Raw genomic sequence first — 25,994 nt, 5'->3', positions numbered from 1 at the left:
CTTGAAGTACTTCTACTTCAAGCTTTGAAAATCGGTCCTGAAGTACATCCACTTCAAGCTCTGAAAACAGGTCTTAAAGTACTTTCACTTCAAGCTCTGTAAACAGGTTTTGAAGTACTTCCACTTTAAGCTCTCGTATCCATCTGAGATCCCAATCCCGCCAGATCTTTGATCTCGGCTATGAATTTCTTGCTAAGTTCCAGATGGTCAACCGGTTTGATTCCAGCGCAGATTATTTTAAGCCGCTTCTCATCCTGCACAAGCAAAACCCTGAGATCCCAATCCCGCCAGATCTTTGATCTCGGCTATGAATTTCTTGCTAAGTTCCAGATGGTCAACCGGTTTGATTCCAGCGCAGGTTATTTTAAGCCGCTTCTCATCCTGCACAAGCAAAACCAAGCGAAGACCTCGTCAGGAAGTGAGGAAATAAAAACTACTCCTAACGAAGGTAAAACTACTGCAAAAGACTGTTGGAATGATGGTAAAAACTACTGCAATCCAAATGTGAAATCTACTTCTATGTACATGTACATATATAGGACTACGAATAAGTTAGTCAATTCGACAGTCTAAACGTCTATACCCAACACAAAGCACTATTTAAACAATACACACATACACTATGTTTTTCATAAACTCGAACTATCAATCTTCGGATTAGAAATCCTTCTTACTTATTGAAAGTGAGGAAATAAAAACTACTCCTAACGAAGGTAAAACTACTGCAAAAGACTGTTGGAATGATGGTAAAAACTACTGCAATCCAATTGTGAAATCTACTTCTATGTACATATATAGGACTACGAATAAATTAGTCAATTCGACAGTCTAAACGTCTATACCCAAAACAAAGCACTATTTAAACAATACACTTACAAACACTGTATTTTTCATAAACTCGAACTACCAATCTTGAAGCAAAACCAAGCGCAGACCTCGTCAGAAAGTGAGGAAATAAAAACTACTCCTAACGAAGGTAAAACTACTGCAAAAGACTGTTGGAGTGATGGTAAAAACTACTGCAATCCAAATGTGAAATCTACTTCTTCACAACAAAAAAAAAAAAAAAAAAAAAAGCCCTTTGCTCTCACTTTTAAATTTTATAACAACCTAATGGCTAGGGAAATGTACAATTTGTATCCTTAAGCCCGTCGGAATTTTAACAAAACTAACTTTTTTAATAAAATACAATATCGAACAGAACCAAGGTTTGTGAAAAAAGAAAGAAAGTAATATTCTACTTACATTGTAATGTTCCAGTTTGGCACGCAGGCGAAATATGTACTGTGTGAACAGGGCCTTCTTGAGAGCGGGATGATCTTCGGTACTCTCGCCGACCTCCTGAGCAGTGACACCCAGTATGCTTTCGGCCTCATTTTGGAATAGAGTCACCCAGACACTGTTTGTCCAGTCGCCTATCATGACCTGAGGGAGAGAATACAAAGGGTTACGGGTCGAGACCACACTGTAATCCTAAATCTGTGTCCACACATAGTTGACGCGACGGCCGTCGATCGACTCGATAGAAGAGGTGAATCTATGTTGTCGAGGCAGGGTACGATTTTTGGCCGACATTGATCGACCGTCGTCGACTATGCTTGGACTTGGACACAGCTTAAGGAGTCCAGAGACCTTTCCTAAAGGATATATTTTAAGTGGCTAGGTCCTCCCTTGCATGAGCTCTGCTACCTAATTACTACAGTTATTTCAGATAGCACTTAACATTAATATCTTTCTACTTTTCGCTCTTCGCACAAAAAAGTACCTATGCTTATTAGAATATTGAAAAACTATGACTTAAATTGCCTAGTCCTCAATCCTTAAGGTGTTTTCATGGGCAATACTTACTGGTAAAATAAGACGATAGGTAAAGGTGTTGAATTCTTTGTTACACTTTTCACAACGGTACATTCCATTGTTTTGATCAATCACCTGTAAAATAAAGAGGTTAGTTCGTATGAAATTTTCAGTGATAAAAAAAAGCATGAGATATCTCAGAACATAGAAGAGAAAATATCTTTATACTGCCAGCATAGGACTGAAAAGTCCCTTTACTCTCGCAGTCTAAACAAGGTTTTATACATTTGATTTGTATTTGTAATAGTAATACATCACATATAACATTTCTAAAGAAAAACAACAAAACCTGTTTAATGTAAAACATAATGTAGATGGAATCATGTTCTTACCTTCTTGTTACAATCCTGGGATGGACACGCCTTGTAAGTCGTATTACTACCGCGGAATACTTGTATTATTCCCCTGACTGAACAGTAGTCAGCTTTATCCCCCATGCCTAGCTGCTGGTCCTGGATCTCTCGCATCAGCAGTAAGTTGCCTGAAAGGTAACAAGACTTTTTTGATTTGATTTGAGGTTTGATAGAGGGAACTGTAACTGCTAAGGTCTTATCTTCCCGAAAAGGAAGATTCCCCTGACTGAACAGTAGTCAGCTTTATCCCCCATGCCTAGCTGCTGATCCTGGATCTCTCGCATCAGCAGTAAGTTGCCTGAAAGATAATAATAGGGTTGGAGTAGAGAAAGTTGAAACTTTGACATTGAAGAGACAACTATTAAAAAAAATATGTCACTAAATTCCCTTTAGGGATGAGGTATTGATTACTAACGAAAGTATCAGGTAGACTTGACAGGCGGACATGATTAGTTGATGCTATCTTTACTAACACTAATGTTAGTTTCTTTTCTAACTGTACTGTTATTAGTATCTTTATTCAATTCACTTTGGTCATGTTTAGTTGGATCTAGTTCAGTCTTGGTTCCCTCAATTGGTTTGGGCGTATTTGTGGCAAGTTTGCTTTCAGTCTTGCTGATGGTCGTTGTAGTTTCCACTTTGCTAGTTCTTTTCGCAGTTTCCACACTTTTTGGCTCTACTTCATTTAGAGTTTCCGCTCTTATGGCTTGGTTGTCCTCAGTGTTTACACGTTTTTTTTTCGGCTCTGTGCTTGGAGTTCGGGGTGCACTCAGCCACGTGAGGACAATTGAGTAGCTACTTTAATCAAGAAGCGACCAGTGGCGGCACTACCAGTGTAAAAAGATTATTGAAGTATGGAAATTGATTGCAAAGAAAGCACTTAGTAATGCAGTGATATCCACAAAAATTGTGAAAAAGCTCTGCTTTACCACAAATAGTTTGAGACTGATAGATAGTTACTCGTATTTTTTACTCACTCACTCCTTTAGACATCAAAGATTCACCCACCTTGGAACTCCGATACCCGGGCTGCCTTGACAGCAATCACAGGTTTGTTGGAAGCGTCAAACGTTTCCGCTTCTTTCCCCCACAGAGTCATGGTGACCGATGCCTGACTCTGATCTACCAGTGTGATGTCACGCTTCATGTAGGTCTTCTGATTAGTCTTGCCCGTGACGGAAGAGAGCTCAGCTGCATCAATACAAACTCCCAGGACATCTGTGTGAAAAAACATAAGAGAATGGGTTGATGTTATTGCAGCTTCAGCTGTAGCCGAATGGTGATGGCAGAATAAAGAAGGCAGACAAGAGAATTGGCGTTTAACGTCACTGTAGATCCCCAGATTAATGAGATCAACTGGTTGAAGAAGATCAAAAAGAGAATAAATAAGAAAATTGAATAAGAAGAAGAAAGGAAAAAGGTGGATTTCATCAATATTTTTTCAGTCCCAAGATCTACCGCTGTGATATCAGGGCCTCTGGAGCTAACAGCCTGTTAAGTTCCATTTAATTTTTATAGGCTTAACATGGCTGTTAGGGGCTAAAGAGGCTCGTCTATTTAATTTTAAATAAGAAAATTACTAAAACACAACAAAACAATTATTTTTTTCCCTGAAGGGAAATCCTTACAGCTTACATGTATAGGGACTCACCAATATTTTCATCTGGTGAAATTTCGGCGATAGTCTTGAGTGGTACAAAGCAATATTTAACAGACGGCATATTGCCCACTTCATCTTCATTACAAGGAATTACTGTGGTGCTGTGAGTGAAGGACATTTCATAATCATTGTTGATGCTCGAGAATTTCTTGTTGGCCGGTTTGAGAGTACAGTTGCTGATGTAGTACACTTTGTCTTTCTGTGAAAACGAAACAATTGATGGATTAATATTGGTTGGCCGGTTTGAGAGTACAGTTGCTGATGTAGTACACTTTGTCTTTCTGTGAAAACGAAACAATTGATGGATTAATATTATAAAATAATGTAGTTACTTAACTAATAGGTGGCTTATAATATGAGATAGTTAGAATAATAAGGTAGTTCTAAGCTAGAATATTTGAAAATAACAATAATGTGTTGCTTATCCAAGAAGGTATATAAACTGTATAAAATCAAACATCTCTTTTCACGTTCAAAGAACATCAAGTCATCGTAAAAAAGGACTATTAATATTGAGTGTGCTGGAAGGCACATACAAGCCAAGAGTTTGAACCATACCAGGAAACATTGAATGGACTTATTCATTTATATCACTAAGAAGGGGTTCTAATCCTATGGGCCATTTGGTGGCTTAAACCCCCTAAACTAAAAAGAAAAAAAAAGAAATGGAAATTACCAACCTCAATCATATCATGAAAGCGATTACATTCATCATTGAACATGGTAGCCCGAATCTCTCCACTTTCATCCAATAAATCAATACTGAACAGTTTTCCACTGCCACGGGCATTATTCCACTCTCGTATCGGTGTCTTATTTGTCACTCGAGCCTTGATTGTCCACTTGTTCTGGTATGGACTCAGACTGACAATAGGATGGGTCTGAACAACTGGTGCAGCTGAAACGTGCAGAGAAGAAGAGTGTGTGAAAATTGAAATCTTTATTGATGATTTTGGCTATTAGAAGGAAAATAAATATTTCATCTGTTCATCACCATTCTTCACACATGGTCTTGTCACTTAGAGTGTAAATAAATCACCATTTTTATATTGTAGCATTGATTTTTTCTAGGGGTTTAAGTAATGTCACTGTATAACTACTAACTTTTTACTTTCTATTTTTAGTGATGGGGGGGGGGGGGTTTTTATCCCTGTATAACTCCTATTTTTTTGCTTTCTTTTTTTAGTGGGGGGGGGGGGGGGGTTATTACAATCCATTTAATGACTAGCTATTCATCTCCTAAAATTAACCTCACCTAGCCTAAGTAGTATTGGGAAAGCCCAGCTGTCCAACCATGCATAGCATTGCTCAAGCTCAATGATCCATTAGGAGCTGATGCATTCAATAATATTTACTTACATGCTTGTCTGGGGATTGCCACATTGTTATGGACTCCATTACTTCCATTAGTATTAGTAGCAGCAGGAGTTTGCTGAGTGGAAGAATTATCTGTGTTTGTGTTTAAAGGTTGGGGGTTGCCAATTTTGAATCCTATCTCTGTACCTGGTTTGATAATGTTCAGCTCTAAAATAATCAGAACAGATCTGAAACAAAATTCGTAAGACATGTTTGTATGATGCTTCATGTCCTATTTAATTTCTGAGTAGGTGACTAAACACTTATCATACCTTGAACAAAAATTATAAATAAATATGTGGGGGTTGCCAATTTTGAATCCTATCTCTGTACCTGGTTTGATAATGTTCAGCTCTAAAATAATCAGAACAGATCTGAAACAAAATTTGTAAGACACGTTTGTATGATGCTTCATGTCCTATTTAATGTCTGAGTGGGTGACTAAACACTTATTATACCTTGAACAAAAATTATAAATAAATATAAATGTACACTCCTATTTATGTTTTTGATGTCTCTTAACACTAAATTTCACAGATTAGGTATACAATACATGCATTCATCAAAATTTCACCATATTTATACTTCTTGGAACAGCACTCTTATAATCTCTCTGCCAACAGGTCTTGGTTTTGACTTGGCAAAACATCATTCCAACTTCCAACTCACCTATTGGTTGCTGAGCCTGATGAGACTCCACTGACAATGTATCTTTTGATCTGGACAATGGTGAATTCACTCAGAGTGCCATCAGTAATGATATCATTCAGTTGAGTAGCAAGCATTGCAAAACTATTGATGTTGACTCCATCTGAGATATTGAGATATTGGGAAAATCCTACATTGCTGCAGTGAGCACCAAAGTTGTGACATAATAACACAAAGAAACTGCATTTACATTTTTTAGTCCGTCCTCCTTTATTATTACTAATAATAAAAGGTATAGTGGACGGACTATTGTATTCGCTTCGGTGTCGGTCTGTCTGTCAGTCAGTCTGTCTGTCCCCATAGAAGGACTTATCCAAACCTGGTCGACCTATATATCAAATTACTTAAAGGTCTTTTTACCAGGAACACGAAAATGGTGGTGCAAATTTTGTCCAGAAAACCATAAAACCATCTGAGATAAGGACACGGTATCTTTCAGCAGTACCACCTGGGATTTTTTTGGTGCCCTGTAAGAGTTCATGATAACATTGAAAAATAAAAATGTTTTCAGTGGTACAGGACAAAGGAATTGTTATAAACTGAAAATTACAAAATGTACCTAAAAGGAGACCTCAGTAGAGTTTAAATGGGTGTTGAAGGTTTCACCCTGAGGGTTCCAGGTAATGGGGCTCTATATCACAAAACTCCCATCTGAGATAAGGACACGGTATCTTTCAGCAGTACCACCTGGGATTTTTTTGGTGCCCTGTAAGAGTTCATGATAACATTGAAAAAGAAAATAATAAAATTGTTTTTAGTGGTTTAGGGCAAAGGAATTGTTAGACCAAACTGAAAATTACAAAATGTACCTAAAAGGAGACCTCAGTACTCAGTAGAGTTTAAATGGGTGTTGAAGGTTTCACCCTGAGGGTTTCAGGTAATGGGGCTCTATATCACAAAACTGTTGCTCTCTACAAAATTCAATAATTAGATAAGTTTGTATGTGTATGTAATTTAGAAGATATTGTTTCTTACCAATATTTGCATCACAGGATTAGCCACATCTTCTCCATTCATGATGGCCTGAGGAAGGAAAAGTTCAAATTAATAAATGTTCATGTTCAAGTAAGTACATCAAGCTTGATAGCTTAAATTAAACAGGAGGGACCTCCATATGGACTGTGTTTCTGAGTGAGTTCTACAGATCATTGAATGGTATCAGCAGGGCCATATCCAGGATTTTGTCAGGAGGGGCAAGGGTCCTAACAGTGATGTACCAGGGGGGATATAATGCTCCAAATTTTTGGAGCCTGGTTCACATTACAAGAGGTAAATTAAGCTCAAAGGGGGAGGGGGGTAGGGGGGTGGCCAGGCCCCCTTGACCCCAAATTTTTGGAGTCTGGCATACAGTAATGGAGAAAAATGGAGCTTGGGCCCATCGGCCTCCTCAGCCCCCCTCCAAATCCAGCCCTGTGTATAGGTAATAGGTACATACCCCTTGTTTCATGTTCCATTTGTGATGGACCATAGTGTTAGCATAGTAAAGTTACTAGAATCTCTAGTGAGGACACATACCCTTAGAGAACCTTCGGAGAGCTTAATATCAGTCATTTTCAAGTCACTGTTGGGGTACAATAGGGTGCAACAAGCAATCAAACACAGAAAACACTTGGGACCTCTACCACATAGGGTAAGTGCACAGAATTTCACAAGATTGTAAAGATAAAATTGAACGCTATTATGTTATGATCACGAGTAATAGGAAAATGAAAAACCTCCGGCAGGAAAATCAGACAGAAATCAGATTGAACTTATTGAAGTCAAACTAGAATAATTGAATTATTGAATAAAAAGAGCCGAAAATAGAAAGTAAAAATAAAAAACCGAAATCCAAAAAATATAAAATTGAACGCTATTATGTTATGATCACGAGTAATAGGAAAATGAAAAACCTCCGGCAGGAAAATCAGACAGAAATCAGATTGAAGTCAAACTAGAATAATTGAATTATTGAATAAAAAGAGCCGAAAATACTGAAAATAGAAAGTAAAAATAAAAAACCGAAATCCAAAAAAATCGGCATAACTTCCGAACTGTTTGTCCGATGTTGATGAAATTTTCACGAAAATGTTCAACACCTGAAGAACTTTTGCTCATTAGATTGCGGAGTCAATCGGATCTGTAGGGACTTCAGCTTTTTCGAGTACTAATCTAGGAGAAAACCAACTTTTTCCAGAACGAACCTTATGGATCTTTTCTTTAACCCTTTCATGCACATAGAAAGCATTATTACCGCTTGATCCGACGTGCATGGGTAAAGCCGTATGTATTTAAGAACAACATTAATTTTTTCTGACTGCAACGAGTTGCGTGAATATTTATCCAGTATGAACTTTTTCAAGTCACCTTTGAATATCAACTCTATACCCGGTGAATTAATCATGGGCATGATACACGTAGGGTGTCTAGTCGTACCTTGGCCCCCGTTGTACCTTGGTCTTCTGGACTTTTCTGGTAACTGGCGCCACCTATCGGGTCCGAAAAATATGTATCTGATGCGTAATTTCACAACGAGCTCATAGCAATTTGATTTGTAAACAAATCAGTCAAGTCACCTTTGAATATCAACTCCATACCCGGTGAATTAATCATGGGCATGATACACGTACGTGTACCCTAGGGATGTATCACACATAGCTGACTCAAAACCCACCGTGTATGGACAAATGAAACTGTCAGAAGACAATTGATTGTGTTCGAAACCCGCTCGACCCCGTAAAAATGGTAATCTGAAGAAGGGACCTTTGAGTGAAATCTTTCTACATAATACCTAATATTAATTTGATGAAAAAATTCCAAGAAAGAGTCCATCAAGGGAACCATGGAATATGCTTTGGCAGCCAACATCTTTTCTTTAACCCTTTCATGCACATAGAAAGCATTATTACCGCTTGATCCGACGTGCATGGGTAAAGCCGTATGTATTTAAGAACATTAATTTTTTCTGACTGCAACGAGTTGCGTGAATATTTATCCAGTATGAACTTTTTCAAGTCACCTTTGAATATCAACTCCATACCCGGTGAATTAATCATGGGCATGATACACGTACGTGTACCCTAGGGATGTATCACACATCACACATAGCTGACTCAAAACCCACCGTGTATGGACAAATGAAACTGTCAGAAGACAATTGATTGTGTTCGAAACCCGCTCGACCCTGTAAAAATGGTAATCTGAAGAAGGGACCTTTGAGTGAAATCTTTCTACATAATAGCTGATTTGATGAAGAAATTCTCAGAAAGAGTCCATCAAGGGAACCATGGAATATGCTTTGGCAGCCAACGTGTTGAAGTTGAAAATCCAGATTCTAAAACGGAACGCGTAACGCGGGTTCTGAAAGGAAAATATATTTGAAAATCAAGTTTTATGTGGGAAGGTACTGAAGATTCAAGTAAGTAGGTATAGGTATTGACTTGTCATTTGGCCTTTTCAAAAATCACTACTTGAAAAGAAAAAAATTCATTTTGCAACTGGCCCATTGTTCTTTTTTTGTGATGTCAGAAAACGAAAACGATGTGTTGATCTTTTTTTTGATATGAGAGGGCTGTGGTCTGTAGTTGTTTTTCTCAGAAATAAAAATGAACAGGATTTTCCAGCAGACCAGCTCAAAAGTTTTCCATTTTTATCAAATTTTCCTTGAAAAGTTCGAGTTCGGCCTACAGTTTTATAAAAAATAGCAGTAAAAAGTTAGTTAGACCGGAGGAACAATCAAGCTGATCATGGAAACTTGTTTCAACCGACAGGTGACAAAATACACGCCGTAAAAAGTGCAAAAGTTTTCCTAAAATAAATAAAATCGCTTGAGGGTTGAGTAAAAAAAATACGCAAATAACCTTGAACTCCCAGTAATTTTCTTGAATCTTGAGGTCTGTTGATCTTCTCCGTAAGAAATCCTAGGAATATTCTTTTCTTCAAGCACAGGTGAGTCTAATTAATTGGTTTTTATATCAAGTTAATGAAAAGTTTTCTTGAATCTTGAGGTCTGTTGATCTTCTCCGTAAGAAATCCTAGGAATATTCTTTTCTTCAAGCACAGGTGAGTCTAATTAATTGATTTTTATATCAAGTTAATGAAAATTTTAATGTACAAATTGTAGTGCTTCAGTAGTACTTACCTTTCTACTTACTGGAGAATAAGGTCCAAGTAAAATCCTCTGATATAAGATTGATAAGAGAAATCTTCGATAAAAGATTGTGTTGTAGTTAGATGATTTACTTAAAAAATAATTGCATCTATCCTTTTGGGTGATAAGCTGATTGTTCAAAGGACTTCTCCACTCTTCAAGCTGAGATGCTTTCCACCTCTCTTTGGAATATCACTCATCCAATTACCTATCTTAACTTGATATGGCAGTTTAGTTTAGAAGAAAGGCAGATATATCAGCTTCAAGTACCCTCATTCTTATAATTTATATTGGTTCTGTAGGAAAATTGGAGAGACCTTGTTTAGACTGCTGGGGCAAAGGGACTTTTTAGTCTCATTCGAGCAGGATAAACAAGGTATATTCTATTCTATTCTATTCTACCTTTAAAACTTCATAGAGTACCTACCTGTTATTGAATTGATTGTCAAAAAATATTGAACTGTATTATTTTATCATACAACATTATAGGTAGGAAAGTTGTGTACATAGAGTCCAATGTACTACCTATACAGTCCATGAGGGAAACACTACCTTTAAAACTTCATAGAGTACCTACCTGTTATTGAATTGATTGTCAAAAAATATTGAACTGTATTATTTTATCATACAACATTACATTATAGGTAGGAAAGTTGTGTACATAGAGTCCAATGTACTACCTATACAGTCCATGAGGGAAACAATTGAACATTTATTTTAATAAAATAAATTAAAATAAATGTAACATGGTTGTATGAAGTGTTTGTTAACATCTGAAAATGTTGAGACACTACCTTCCCATGTAACAGTCTCCAAATTGAATGATCTAAATTTACTTAAGTAAAACATTTACTTACACTATGTTTGTCTTGAACCTTTTTACTATACCTAGATAATAAAAGAAACTCTTCAAACCCAACTTCAATTTCAATGTCACAAGTCACAATAATTACCTACCTAGTAATTGGCTTTTAGGTCTTTATTATTTGGCGTTTTTAGCCATTCCCGTATTCTATTTCTTATACATGTCAAACTGGTTGTTTCAATTGGTTGCCATAATCCTTGGGGTATACAGTTAAAGATAGGGTACATTTTATTCAAATGGGTCTTTTCTTATAAAACCTTTGTATGCGGAGTCCAGTATGTAGGACTACGAGTGTTCCTTCCTTTGCTCTCACTTTTACTTTTATAACAACCTAATGGCTAGGGAAATGTACAATTTGTATCCTTAAGCCCGGTGGAATTTTAACAAAACTAACTTTTTTAACGAAATACAATATCGAACAGAACCAAGGTTTGTGAAAAAAGAAAGAAAGAAGGTAATATTGTACTTACATTGTAATGTTCCAGCTTGGCACGCAGGCGAAATATGTACTGTGTGAACAGGGCCTTCTTGAGAGCGGGATGATCTTCGGTACTCTCGCCGACCTCCTGAGCAGTGACACCCAGTATGCTTTCGGCCTCATTTTGGAATAGGGTCACCCAGACACTGTTTGTCCAGTCGCCTATCATAACCTGAGGGAGAGAATACAAAGGGTTACGAGTCGAGACCACACTGTAATCATAAATCTGTGTCCACACATAGTTGACGCGACGGCCGTCGATCGACTCGATAGAAGAGGTGAATCTATGTTGTCGAGGCAGGGTACGATTTTTGGCCGACATTGATCGACCGTCGTCGACTATGCTTGGACTTGGACACAGCTTAAGGAGTCCAGAGACCTTTCCTAAAGGATATATTTTAAGTGGCTGGATCCTCCCTTGCATGAGCTCTGCTACCTAATTACTACAGTTATTTCAGATAGCACTTAACATTAGAGATCATTGAATGGTATCAGCAGGGCCATATCCAGGATTTTGTCAGGGGGGGGGGGCAAGGGTCCTAACAGTGATGTACCAGGGGGGATATAATGCTCTAAATTTTTGGAGCCTGGTTCACATTACAAGAGGTAAATTAAGCTCAAAGGGGGAGGGGGGGTAGGGGGGTGGCCAGGCCCCCTTGACCCCAAATTTTTGGAGTCTGACGTACAGTAAAGGAGAAAAATGGAGCTTGGGCCCATCAGCCTCCTCAGCCCCCCTCCAAATCCAGCCCTGTGTATAGGTAATAGGTACATACCCATTGTTTCATGTTCCATCTGTGATGGACCATAGTGTTAGCATAGTAAAGTTACTAGAATCTCTAGTGAAGACACATACCCTTAGAGAACCTTCGGAGAGCTTGGTGGCTGGATCCTCCCTTGCATGAGCTCTGCTACCTAATTACTACAGTTATTTCAGATAGCACTTAACATTAGTATCTTTCTACTTTTCGCTCTTCGCACAAAAAAGTACCTATGCTTATTAGAATATTGAAAAACTATGACTTAAATTGCCTAGTCCTCAATCCTTAAGGTGTTTTCATGGGCAATACTTACTGGTAAAATAAGACGATAGGTAAAGGTGTTGAATTCTTTGTTACACTTTTCACAACGGTACATTCCATTGTTTTGATCAATCACCTGTAAAATAAAGAGGTTAGTTCGTATGAAATTTTCAGTGATAAAAAAAAGCATGAGATATCTCAGAACATAGAAGAGAAAATATCTTTATACTGCCAGCATAGGACTGAAAAGTCCCTTTACTCTCGCAGTCTAAACAAGGTTTTATACATTTGATTTGTATTTGTAATAGTAATACATCACATATAACATTTCTAAAGAAAAACAACAAAACCTGTTTAATGTAAAACATAATGTAGATGGAATCATGTTCTTACCTTCTTGTTACAATCCTGGGATGGACACGCCTTGTAAGTCGTGTTACTACCGCGGAACACTTGTATTATTCCCCTGACTGAACAATAGTCAGCTTTATCCCCCATGCCTAGCTGCTGATCCTGGATCTCTCGCATCAGCAGTAAGTTGCCTGAAAGATAATAATAGGGTTGGAGTAGAGAAAGTTGAAACTTTGACATTGAAGAGACAGCTATTTTTTTTTTTTTTAAGTCACTAAATTCCCTTTAGGGATGAGGTATTGATTACTAACGAAAGTATCAGGTAGACTTGACAGGCGGACATGATTAGTTGAATCTGATCAGGTCTACCTCATAGTAAGTGGCTGGCCTAGGAGAGGAAGAAGGTTGTACGCCTACCTGCAGCACCGCCTCCCATGCCTCCTGTTCTCTGGGACACGGGTTCGAATCTGGTGTTGGTCTGAGTTGAGAACCAGCCTTGTAGCTTGTGGCACTCGGGAATATCAGGGTTCAGACTGAGTACACTGCTCATGCTGAGGGATAGGGTTTTACCTCCTGGGGATAAAACGATCAAAATAGGACATTAGAAACGAAAGAACCAATTGCTATAGACCTGAGCTGTTTTCTCCTCAGTCCACATAAACTTTGGCTATTTTGCTAAAGTTTTAGACAAGGAGGATTCAGCTCAATGTTTATAAAGCTCGAGATGGAATTCGATTCCCCGCGGGGTCGAAGTTTTTTCGACTCTGTGCTTGGAGTTCGGGGTACACTCAGCCACGTGAGGACAATTGAGTAGCTACTTTAATCAAGTAGCAACCAGTAGCGGCATTACCAGTGTGAAAAGATTATTGAAGTATGGAAATTGATTGCAAATAAAGCACTTAGTAATGCAGTGATATCCACAAAAATTGTGAAAAAGCTCTGCTTTACCACAAATAATTTGAGATTGATTGATAGTTACTTGTATTTTTTACTCACTCGATCGACCGTATCACTGGCAAAATCCCAACACTCGTTTTTAAAAACTCTAAGCAGCATTTATCTCTTTGATAATTAATTTTCACTTTTTTTTCTCTCTCTTTCTCCTTCTCTTCCCCACCTTTCCCTCGGTCTCCCATTCCCTCTTACCTTTTTCTCTCTCCCTCTCTTCTTTTTCCCCTGTCCCCTATGCGGTCCTCTTACTTTGCTTGCCCGTCAAATGAAGTGAAATTTGCTTTGTGTCCTCTGCAGGTATCCCATACCCAAGTATAAGTACCCCACTCACTCACTCCTTTAGACATCAAAGATTCACCCACCTTGGAACTCCGATACCCGGGCTGCCTTGACAGCAATCACAGGTTTGTTGGAAGCGTCAAACGTTTCCGCTTCTTTCCCCCACAGAGTCATGGTGACCGATGCCTGACTCTGATCTACCAGTGTGATGTCACGCTTCATGTAGGTCTTCTGATTAGTCTTGCCCGTGACGGAAGAGAGCTCAGCTGCATCAATACAAACTCCCAGGACATCTGTGTGAAAAAACATAAGAGAATGGGTTGATGTTATTGCAGCTTCAGCTGTAGCCGAATGGTGATGGCAGAATAAAGAAGGCAGACAAGAGAATTGGCGTTTAACGTCACTGTAGATCCCTAGATTAATGAGATCAACTGGTTGAAGAAGATCAAAAAGAGAATAAATAAGAAAATTGAATAAGAAGTTATTGCAGCTTCAGCTGTAGCCGAATGGTGATGGCAGAATAAAGAAGGCAGACAAGAGAATTGGCGTTTAACGTCACTGTAGATCCCCAGATTAATGAGATCAACTGGTTGAAGAAGATCAAAAAGAGAATAAATAAGAAAATTGAATAGGAAGAAGAAAGGAAAAAGGTGGATTTCATGAATATTTTTTCAGTCCCAAGATCTACCGCTGTGATATCAGGGCCTCTGGAGCTAACAGCCTGTTAAGTTCCATTTAATTTTTATAGGCTTAACATGGCTGTTAGGGGCTAAAGAGGCTCGTCTATTTAATTTTAAATAAGAAAATTACTAAAACACAACAAAACAATTATTTTTTTCCCTGAAGGGAAATCCTTACAGCTTACATGTATAGGGACTCACCAATATTTTCATCTGGTGAAATTTCGGCGATAGTCTTGAGTGGTACAAAGCAATATTTAACAGACGGCATATTGCCCACTTCATCTTCATTACAAGGAATTACTGTGGTGCTGTGAGTGAAGGACATTTCATAATCATTGTTGATGCTCGAGAATTTCTTGTTGGCCGGTGCAGCCAACATGTTGAAGTTGAAAATCCAGATTCTAAAACGGAACGCGTAACGGGTTCTGAAAGGAAAATATATTTGAAAATCAAGTTTTATGTGGGAAGGTACTGAAGATTCAAATAAGTATCTAGGTATAGGTATTGACTTGTCATTTGGCCTTTTCAAAAATCACTACTTGAAAAGAAAAAAAAATTCATTTTGCAACTGGCCCATTGTTCTTTTTTTGTGATGTCAGAAAACGATGTGTTGATCTTTTTTCACGAACCTTATCTGCCTAGGAAAAGTTAACCCTGGCGGCGGGAATCGAACCCGCGACCTAGCCTTTTGAAGACAGGCGCGCTACCCAAGTGCTATCCCCTACCTCTCCGTCACTAACGAGCAACATTTGAACATTTTCGTCCGCGTTTATATTTACTTTGTTCAAGGTTATACTCTGCTCTCCGTATTAGATTTTTCCAATTTTATTTTCGTACATTTCTCATTTCATATTTATTTTAATCAGCGGCTCGGTATATCATGTATGTTCTAATGTTTTAATTTCTTTTCCGTTTGTTTCAGATAGTTTCGCATTTTCTTCTCGTTCGGGGCTTGCTCTCACGCTGAAGGGAAATTTTTTGTGTGTGAGGATTAGCAGTTTTTGTTATCCATATCCATAGTACCCAGGCAGAGTGAATTGAATCGAGTGTTAATGCTTTTGATTGAGAGTGATTTGAAAGTTATCCAAGTACTTACCTTTTAATAAATTTGAAATATTTTTGTTATCAGCAGAGGTACCCACCCATACGTAATAGAAATAGATTTTTTTTCTTTTTGCCTATTTAAAAAAAAAAATAATAATAATTTGAAGCATACAAAATTTTAATTAAAATGTACCTAACTTGAGAAATACTTATTTTTCGTGTAAAAAATTACTCCAATATTTAAGTAAAGCTAATCCTTTGGTGTAAGATTTTTTTTCATTATTTACCTATACTCTGTGTTACCAATGTATTTGGTATTTAATTTAACAAGTAAACCTTTAGAAATTTAATTAGTGTTTTCTTTTAAACTTAATCAGATTACTATCATAAGATAATTATGAATTACCTAGCCTAATTTACATAGGTACGATTAAAATGTATAGTATAACCTAATTTGATTACGGTGTTAAATGAAATGATTGTTTATTAATGGAATTTAAGGGAAACATGAATTGTTCAACAGTATATCTTTGTGGACCTAATGATCTGGTTGGTTGGTAGGTACAGCTTTTGTCAGATTTTTTGGAAAAGCAGACCTACATTGTAACAAAGAAAATTTGATCATTAAATTTCAAGTCCGATCTCACCCTTGGAAGCCGTGTATAGCTGTATGGACTCATAAATGATTTAATTCGGCATAACTTCCGAACTGTTTGTCCGATGTTGATGAAATTTTCACGAAAATGTTCAACACCGGAAGAACTTTTGCTCATTAGATTGTGGATTCAATCGGATCTGTAGGGACTTCAGCTTTTTCGAGTACTAATCTAGGAGAAAACCAACTTTTTCCAGAACGAACCGGTTTATTCAAAAATTTTCAACGAAAGAGCTCCATTTCCCCCAAAAATCTGTTTCCAGATTTTCATTTACCCCTATTTATGGCCGGGACCAATTTTAGATTCAACGTAGTTGTTTATCCATTGGATTCGTTTTTAACTTTTAAGCTTATCATATTGGTTAATAGTTAAACCAAGTTTAAAGTCAGATTGTGGTCTCGGCTACGATCACACCGGAACACCCCGTATGCCTATGTAGAGTATGAAAATCTGTTCTTAGCTGATCTTATTTGCATTATTACTGTTATACTTTATGATCGAAACTGTAATATTTAACCAACCACCGTGCTCCGTGCTCTTCAGTAGAGATGTGTAAAGAGTGAGTGCATTGTAAAAAAGTGAGGTCCTAAAATTACTAGGGTCTTTCTCAGTGTTGCATTGACTGAGCAAGTAGGTAGTCCGTTAAAAAGAATTTACATATTTACTCATAACTCTCTCATTCTTTAGACATCTGTACTCTTCAACCCATGTACTTACCTATTACCCTCTTACTTTTATTGGAGACAGGTGCTTTCATAGTTACACTACAACCCTGTCAAACATTACTATCAATCCCCCCCTACTCCATTCCAAATTAATCAATAAGTCTGTTATCCAAATAATTTACGAGAAGTGATAAAGAAGTCCATTCAAAATCACCGAATTGAATTACATTCTATAATGACCTGAGACCTGACCATTCATTAGTTCTTACCTACCTACGTGACTAAGTATGTAGATATGTATTTGATGATCAGAATGTTCTTGTACCCAGGTATTTGATTATCAGAAGCTTATCCTGAGTTTAAGTTATTACTAATACTTGGTTTCTTACTCCAAGTAGTGGTGTATTTAGCGTGGTGGTCTTCAGATGGACCTTAGAGGAATTAAATTTGTGTCCACACATAGTCGACGGCCGTCGATCGATCGATGGTCGATCAACGAAGTGAATCTATGTTGTCGAAATTGTCGGGTTTCAGTCGACGTCGATCAACGGCCGTCTCTACTATAATCCTTTTCTATCTAAATGGAAAGGTGAGAGGATATAAATATGTATCTTGTGGCACATCACATGCTGTACTTAGAGGAGTGTTATTCTGGATAGACACAGAATAGCTGGGCAGTGTCAATACCTATTTAAGTGGAGCATAATGAGCATTGCCTGTCGTGTCGTACAGGGGTTCCAGTTTTAACTGGATTTTATGACTTTTTCCTGATTTTGCGAGATGAGTTGGTTCAATGAAGGTATCATGATCAGTTCCATATTATGTTCATTATGTTGACCTGAAAAAAAGTAGAAAGTATAGATAAAGAAACAATTTTCGTACCTACTGTGCGCAGAGTTCCCACAGAGCATTTTTCTTCTTCCCTACTACTTAGTTACCTAAAGTAGGTAGTTCAAAACCTACTTCCATGTCAATAGTTAAGTAAGCAGATAGGTACAGAGGTTGTAAACAGGCAGCTACATGTGTAAACTATATAAACATAAAACATATAGTCGTGGTAACCCCAAGTGAATGACTGACCTGTTCACTATTAATAAAATAGCAGTGATTACTACCTACCTATTCTCAATGTTACTTGGTGGTAACCCCAAGTGAATGACTGACCTGTTCACTATTAATAAAATAGCAGTGATTACTACCTACCTATTCTCAATGTTACTTGGTGTTTTTGTACATATATGTTGGAAATTATGTACATAATAAATAAATTAAATTTATAAATAGGTAAATAAGTAATTTATTTTATTGCACAAGTGATAACTTTCACACGTAAGTTGACAGGGAAACAGATAATGCAGAGGTGTTTGAAGGATATAGGAAATGGTTGTGATTTTTTATCATTATTAGACCAGCCTTCACTAGTTAAGTAAATGTTTGCCCAATACATTCAATATTCAGGACATTGTTTATTGATAAAATTTCATTTTGAATAAATATAAATAATATTTTTATCTCCTTGCTAGCAGCTAGTGGAAGCACTTGTTGTGTAGACTGTACACTACAACCTACTTTTGTAGCTAGTTCACAAGCAATCATGATGACACTTACTGTTACTGCTTTTTACAAGCTAACAATCCCACAAAGCAGTAGGTAAAAAGGAAAGTTGAGCATGTTCAAATTCACTAACAGCTGCTTTTTTCACCATCTGCTTTTTCACTAGCAAACATGAGCTAGTTTACCTACTAATAATATCAATCCCACAAAGCAGTAGGTAAAAAGGAAAGTTGAGCATGTTCAAATTCACTAACAGCTGCTTTTTTCACCATCTGCTTTTTCACTAGTAAACATGAGCTAGTTTACCTACTAATAATATCACTTTGGACCCGGGAGACCCCTAACTCGCAATACAAAGGAACTGTGGCGAAAGGGAACCCCAAATCTGTCAGTCCATATTCCAGGAAGGAAAAAAAACGATAAGAAAAATATTGTTTTAACTTTGATAAGATAGAACCGATTTTTGTGTACGGTAGACTGGAAATTTTGAAAAATTGGACTGGAAAACCGGGAAAAGTCAGGGAATTTTATTTTTCCATTTTGGTAGACACCCTGATTTAGCGTGGTGGTCTTCAGATGGACCTTAGAGTAATTAAAGTTGTGTCCACACATAGTCGACGGCCGTCGATCGATCGATGGTCGATCAACGAAGAACGAAGTGAATCTATGTTCACTATGTTGTCGAAAGTGCTCAACAAGTGTGACTTGGAAGAAAAGCTCTTCAAGAAGAAGACTTGAAGGAAAAATTTTCATCTGAGAAATGGAAAACAAGGTTGAGAGCTGATAGAGTGGAGGGACCCGGGTGCATGCGCATTGGGAAGTAAATATTTTATATCGTACAAGATTGATGTAGCAAGCGAGCCGAGAGTAGCCCTTCCACTGCCAGAAGTTGAGTGCCTTGTCGGGAAAACTCTTCACTAGGCGGTACACCTGAAGGTGTTGTTGCTAATGTTGGCGACTACATCTCCGTTTCTAAGCCCTGGAACTGCGTCACCTCTACAGGATTGGTCCACAAGGCTGTTAGGTCCAGGATGGTTGGAAGGTCTGGCAGTTGAATAGGTGGTGGACGTCGTGAGGTGACCCACCATACCTGAAGGTGTGTCCAAACTTGATCGACCGGCTGTCGGTGCACATTGATCGATGATCGTCGACTGTGTGTGGACACACCTTAATGTCACGTAGGTACGTATGGAAAAATGTTTCTGGAGATTGAAAATTCCTCGTTAAATTACTAGTGGTTCAGTGAACTGTAGAATTTTCTCGGAAAAAGGAGCCTCTTCAGGAACCCCATAGGTGTGATCGAGCCCAAAATTTAACAATTATCCTTTGCTTACTTACTTAATTCAGTGTGTAAATACTACGTTTGCCAAAGTTCACCAAATCAGACTCACTGTTTCGGAGCTGTTCCGATCATTCTGAGCTGTTACCTACAACATATCCAGGTTTTAGTCATGTCATCTTCAAGTCTCAAATCATCGGATGACAGGTATTGACCAAAGTGTCAAAGCTCGTTTTTGCAATATCAAAAAGACACGAGGTATCGAAAGGCTTACGATGTTGTGCTAGTGGAAGGGCCAGGAGAGGAGGGGAGAGGATTTCTATTTTTAGACTGAAATATTTTCTCGTCCTTGAACTCAAATTTTGTTGTTTGTGCTTGTGGAAGCGCTGGCGCGGGGGAAAAGGGAAGGTAAATTTTCCCTCGTCTCTCCTCTCTCTCTCCCTTCCTCCATGCCTCCATCCTATTGGAGGAGGGATGGTAGAATTTTCCCTTTTCCTCTCTCACAGCAGAAGGGATGGTACATTTTCCCTCGTCTCTCCTCTCTCTCTCCCTTCCTCCATCCCTCCATCCTATTGGAGGAGGGATGGTAGAATTTCCCTCATCCCTCCTTCCTCTCTCCCATAGGAGGAGGGATGGTAGATTTTCCCTCCTCCCTTTCTCCCATTGGAGAAGGGATGGTAGAATCTCCCTCGTTCCTCTCTCATTGGAGAGGGGATGGAAGAATTTCCCTCGGATCTCCTCCCTCTCTCCCATTGGAGAAGGGATGGTAGACTTTCCCCTATTCCTCTCTCCTATATAGGAGAAGGGATGGTAGATTTTCCCCTCGTACCTCCTTCCTCTCTCCCATTGGAAAGGGGAAGGTAGAATTTCCCCTTTCCCTCTCTCTCATTGGAGAAGGGATGGTAGATTTATCAGGAGGGGATTTTTTTTTTACCTCACTTCACATTGAAGCAGTGGGCACTAGGCATTCAGGTACCTATATGCAACCATAAAATAAAGTGTCACTACAGAGGCAAAGATATTATTTTCTTGTAACTTCTTATTGTTTTCTGTCAGAAATCACTGGCTCATTGTATTTTTTGATTTTGTGTTATGCAGTCATGGATACTACTTATACTGGCAAATTTAGCTCCCTAGACCTATGTCTAGCTAATTTCTAATAACAAAATGCATCATTATATTGCTCAAAGGTGTTGGTAACCCCAAGTGAATGACTGACCTGTTCACTATTAATAAAATAGCAGTGATTACTACCTACCTATTCTCAATGTTACTTGGTGTTTTTGTACATATATGTTGGAAATTATGTACATAATAAATAAATTAAATTTATAAATAGGTAAATAAGTAATTTATTTTATTGCACAAGTGATAACTTTCACACGTAAGTTGACAGGGAAACAGATAATGCAGAGGTGTTTGAAGGATATAGGAAATGGTTGTGATTTTTTATCATTATTAGACCAGCCTTCACTAGTTAAGTAAATGTTTGCCCAATACATTCAATATTCAGGACATTGTTTATTGATAAAATTTCATTTTGAATAAATATAAATAATATTTTTATCTCCTTGCTAGCAGCTAGTGGAAGCACTTGTTGTGTAGACTGTACACTACAACCTACTTTTGTAGCTAGTTCACAAGCAATCATGATGACACTTACTGTTACTGCTTTTTACAAGCTAACAATCCCACAAAGCAGTAGGTAAAAAGGAAAGTTGAGCATGTTCAAATTCACTAACAGCTGCTTTTTTCACCATCTGCTTTTTCACTAGCAAACATGAGCTAGTTTACCTACTAATAATATAGCTACTCATTTGGGAGTCAGCTCCCATGGCATAGTGGTCACTGCGCTCGCCTTGCACGCGGGAGGCCCGGGTTCGATTCCCGGCGGGGTCATGAAATTTGTATCATGCAAATGATTGATTCCGTGACTGGCTGTTGCGGGGCCCACTCAGCCTCGTGAGGAAAATGAGTAGCTATAGCTATGGCTATGACATATAAATGCGCATAGCGACCGGTGCCAGCATGGTAGGTAAACATTGGATTTTAGGATTATTGAGATATTGGGAAAATCCTACATTGCTGCAGTGAGCACCAAAGTTGTGACATAATAACACAAAGAAACTGCATTTACATTTTTTTACTTTTTTACATTAATAATATCAGTTTGGACTTATAACTTATAATATTTATAAGGCCTTCGCTGCCTAGTTGAACACCTGAAGGATATTTTCCTCAATTAATTTAAAGCTTGATCGGGGCTATGATGACTCCGTAGGGGTCCTTCTTTAGTGAGTTCTGTAGTTTAGTGGACCACTAGATTTTACCTGTTGGAAATTTGGCATAGTTCACGCCCCTCGTCGCTCACAATATTCGCAATGGGGAAGTACCCAATGCTACTCTATGACCATGTAGTGCACACTAACAGTTTGGATTTGGACCCAATCCAATATTTGGTCGCTTTGTTTATTTTTATTAGTTCGTCATGTGACATACAAAATGTTGCCTACCTACCCTTTGCGTATATTTGTTCACCCCCGAAGTATTCAATGAACTCGCTCAGTGCTGAGATGTAAACCTCCTCAAACACACAAAATCTAGATATAAGGCGAACCTAATGATCTGGTCAATGAACTCGCTCAGTGCTGAGATGTAAACCTCCTCAAACACACAAAATCTAGATATAAGGCGAACCTAATGATCTGGTTGGTTGATAGGTAGGTACATAAATACTGATTTTCTTTAACCAAGATCGAAAAATTCCCGGAGGGACGGGCCCCGCTTGTTTTACATTAATAATATCAGTTTGGACTTATAACTTATAATATTTATAAGGCCTTGGGAGTTAAGTAAGCAGATAGGTACAGAGGTTGTAAACAGGCAGCTACATGTGTAAACTATATAAACATAAAACATATAGTCGTGATGGCGTTTAACGTCACTGTAGATCCCCAGATTAATGAGATCAACTGGTTGAAGAAGATCAAAAAGAGAATAAATAAGAAAATTGAATGATAAGAGAAATCTTCGATAAAAGATTGTGTTGTAGTTAGATGATTTACTTAAAAAATAATTGCATCTATCCTTTTGGGTGATAAGCTAGTAATAACTAAGCATTGTACAACAAGTGCATTGTAAAAAAGAATCACTCTTTTGAGTGGACCAATCACTAAATGAGTGAGGTCCTAAAATTACTAGGGTCTTTCTCAGTGTTCCATTGACTGACTGAGTAAGTAGGTAGTCCGTTAAAAAGAATACATATTTACTCATAACTCTCTCATTCTTTAGACATCTGTACTCTTCAACCCATGTACTTACCTATTACCCTCTTACTTTTATTGGAGACAGGTGCTTTCATAGTTACACTACAACCCTGTCAAACATTACTATCAATGCAGGGTGTTTTCTGCAGGTAATTAATTCTTTAATATACCTTGTTTATTCTGCTCGAGTGAGTCTATAAAGTCCCTTTATCCCAGCACCCCCAGCCGTCTAAACAAGGTCTCATATATTTTATGGGTTTAATAACATAATATGTACAATATGTACATAAATGTTAACAGCAGAAAAAAAAGAAAAAAGAATCAGACCAAAGTATCAATTTATTTCCTAGGTTCTACATCCTTTGCCTGCTAATTTTCCTTACTGCAGATTCAAATGTTGACCACTGCCATTTTTATCTTTTGATGAGCGGGTAAATTTGAGTTTATATTCCAGAATTTTGTCAACGAAAACTAAAACACCCTGTACGTATGCACAGAAGTCGAGGACAGGTTGTTATCTAAGTGGTTATCCTCATAAATTTGAATTTGTCGTGAGAGATGCTAATGCTAGGAGAGCTAGATGCAGCCACCAGCTCTGCCCTGAGTAGTGCTTGTGGGAATCAAAGTCTATTTATACTTACGGCCATGGGAAACAAGAAACAAGTACTCGTTTATTATTATTATTATTATTATTATTATTATTATTATTATTCGAGGACAGGTTGTTATCTAAGTGGTTATCCTCATAAATTTGAATTTGTTGTGAGAGATGCTAATGCTAGGAGAGCTAGATGCAGCCATCAGCTCTGTCCTGAGTAGTGCTTGTGGGAATCAAAGTCTATTTATACTTACGGCCATGGGAAACAAGTACTCGTTTATTATTATTTAAAAAAATCCCAAAATTATTTCAAGTTAAAAATAAAATCACGAGGACAGGTTGTTATCTAAGTGGTTATCCTCATAAATTTGAATTTGTTGTGAGAGATGCTAATGCTAGGAGAGCTAGATGCAGCCACCAGCTCTGTCCTGAGTAGTGCTTGTGGGAAATCAAAGTCTATTTATACTTACGGCCATGGGAAACGAGAAACAAGTAGGTATTCGTTTATTATTATAAAAAAAAAAACTTAAAATTATTTCAAGTTAAAAATAAAACCCGAGTATTTTCATCAATGATGCTGTTCGAGTTTCTGTTTTCTTCTTACTCCCCTAACCAGAAAATGTTCAATTCAGTTTAAATTTAGACTCAAGTTGTAATACTATCAATCCCCCCCTACTCCATTCCAAATTAATCAATAAGTCTGTTATCCAAATAATTTACGAGAAGTGATAAAGAAGTCCATTCAAAATCACCGAATTGAATTACATTCTATAATGACCTGAGACCTGACCATTCATTAGTTCTTACCTACGTACGTGACTAAGTATGTAGATATGTATTTGATGATCAGAATGTTCTTGCACCCAGGTATTTGATTATCAGAAGCGTATCCTGAGTTTAAGTTATTACTAATACTTGGTTTCTTACTCCAAGAAGTGGTGTAGGTATTTACAGGGTGTCTACCAGACTGGAAAACCGGGAAAAGTCAGGGAATTTCATGGAGACTGGAAAATCAGGGAATTTCACGAAAAAGTGCCAAAAATCAAAAAAAGTCAGGGAATTTTTCAAAGCCTAAAAAAGGACAAAGAAAGATTTCAATTAAAAAAGTATGCAACCATGAAGGGGCAACATATAATCTCTCAAAAATTTCGCCTGCGGCGCTGAAATTTTGTCTCTTCATGAAAAAGTTTTGGGAATATTACAAAGCCTATAAACGAGAAAAGGACTTTGGTCAGTAAAAAAAAGTATGCAACCTTGAAGGGAATAACTATACTCGTCTTTTACACGTATTTAATTACATAAAAAACTGACACATGACAAGCTACATGTTACATACTTACTGAAAAGTTTCGCCTGCGATGTACGTACTTATGTGGCACGCAAAACATCTCATACAAGTTCTGATTTTCCCAAAATTTTGCATCACGGAAGTTTAACAACATCGAATTGGTCAGCACCTGAGAACTGTGCCTAACTGATGAGTTCAAATGAGAACGAAACATGTCCCGCTTAATTAGCGTGGAATTACACCTTTGACAAGTCTGTTTCTCTTACTATTGTAGACCAAAATCTTCAAAAAATTCGCCTGCGGCGCCAAATTTTGTGTTTTTGATAACATGATAACTAAGTTTTTTAAAATTAGAGACCAAAATTTTCGCCTGTGGCCATAAAAATTTGAATTTCGTTAATTCTGGTTCCTATAAATTGTAGCTCACAATTTTAAAAAATTTCGCCTGCGGCGCTGCTCATTTTCCCCTTTTTTGTGTTAACCTTCATTCCCCCCAGGATATGTGAATGTGTAGACTGTACGAATTCGTTTCGTGTTTTGTAAACAAATGTTTGAAATACCGTTTTCACCCTCCCATTTCCCCATGCACTTGCCTGTACATATTTATGTACAGGCATTTTGCACTACGGAAGTTTAACGACATCGAATTAGTCAGCACCTTAGAACTGTGCCTAACTGATGAGTTCAAATGAGAACGAAACATGTCCCGCTTAATTAGCGTGGAAGGTAGCACGCCCGTCTTGTATGCGCTAGGTCGCGAATTCGATTGCCGCCCGGGGCGAACTTTAAACTGATAAGATTTGTTTTTGGATTGGGGTGTATTAAACTCCGTGAGTAACTAAGTATACCTACTTATAAATATCCATCTGATAGCAAGTAGGTACAAGGAACGGAAAAAAAGACCTACAGGATGTAAATTAAGTTAGGTACCTACCTGCTACCTATATACTTCGAT

The 25,994-nt window shown here is 37.8% G+C and overlaps 2 protein-coding genes and 1 non-coding gene across 3 annotated transcripts; 1 reads left to right on the top strand and 2 right to left on the bottom strand.

Annotated features, from left to right (window-relative positions):
• Positions 1 to 33: 33 nt before the first annotated feature.
• LOC103523318 (replication protein A 70 kDa DNA-binding subunit) lies at positions 34 to 7,755 on the bottom strand. Its single transcript, XM_026832890.1, has 14 exons — positions 7,450 to 7,755; positions 6,910 to 6,957; positions 6,586 to 6,640; positions 5,896 to 6,037; positions 5,230 to 5,414; positions 4,551 to 4,768; positions 3,862 to 4,069; positions 3,215 to 3,428; positions 2,680 to 2,858; positions 2,443 to 2,508; positions 2,190 to 2,338; positions 1,849 to 1,932; positions 1,246 to 1,425; positions 34 to 254 (listed from the first exon to the last, which is right to left on the bottom strand). The coding sequence occupies exons 1-14, from the start codon at positions 7,483 to 7,485 to the stop codon at positions 126 to 128; spliced, it is 1,893 nt and encodes a 630-aa protein (XP_026688691.1). The 5' UTR covers positions 7,486 to 7,755; the 3' UTR covers positions 34 to 125.
• Positions 7,756 to 9,174: 1,419 nt separating this feature from the next.
• LOC108254232 (replication protein A 70 kDa DNA-binding subunit) lies at positions 9,175 to 19,696 on the bottom strand. The gene is made up of 8 exons (XM_026832888.1): positions 19,539 to 19,696; positions 14,888 to 15,114; positions 14,090 to 14,299; positions 13,194 to 13,349; positions 12,819 to 12,967; positions 12,469 to 12,561; positions 11,399 to 11,578; positions 9,175 to 9,273 (listed from the first exon to the last, which is right to left on the bottom strand). Exons 1-8 carry the CDS (start codon positions 19,694 to 19,696, stop codon positions 9,175 to 9,177), a joined length of 1,272 nt encoding a protein of 423 aa, XP_026688689.1.
• A 2,018-nt stretch (positions 19,697 to 21,714) lies between these two features.
• On the top strand, positions 21,715 to 21,786 carry Trnaa-ugc. Its single transcript has one exon. It is a non-coding gene; the product is annotated as a tRNA-Ala (tRNA).
• The last annotated feature ends 4,208 nt before the right edge of the window (positions 21,787 to 25,994 follow it).

This window comes from Diaphorina citri, unplaced genomic scaffold (genome assembly GCF_000475195.1).
Source record: "Diaphorina citri unplaced genomic scaffold, Diaci psyllid genome assembly version 1.1 scaffold83, whole genome shotgun sequence".
Classification (NCBI taxonomy): Eukaryota; Metazoa; Arthropoda; class Insecta; order Hemiptera; family Psyllidae; genus Diaphorina; species Diaphorina citri.
This window is presented reverse-complemented; position numbering and strand designations above follow the sequence as displayed.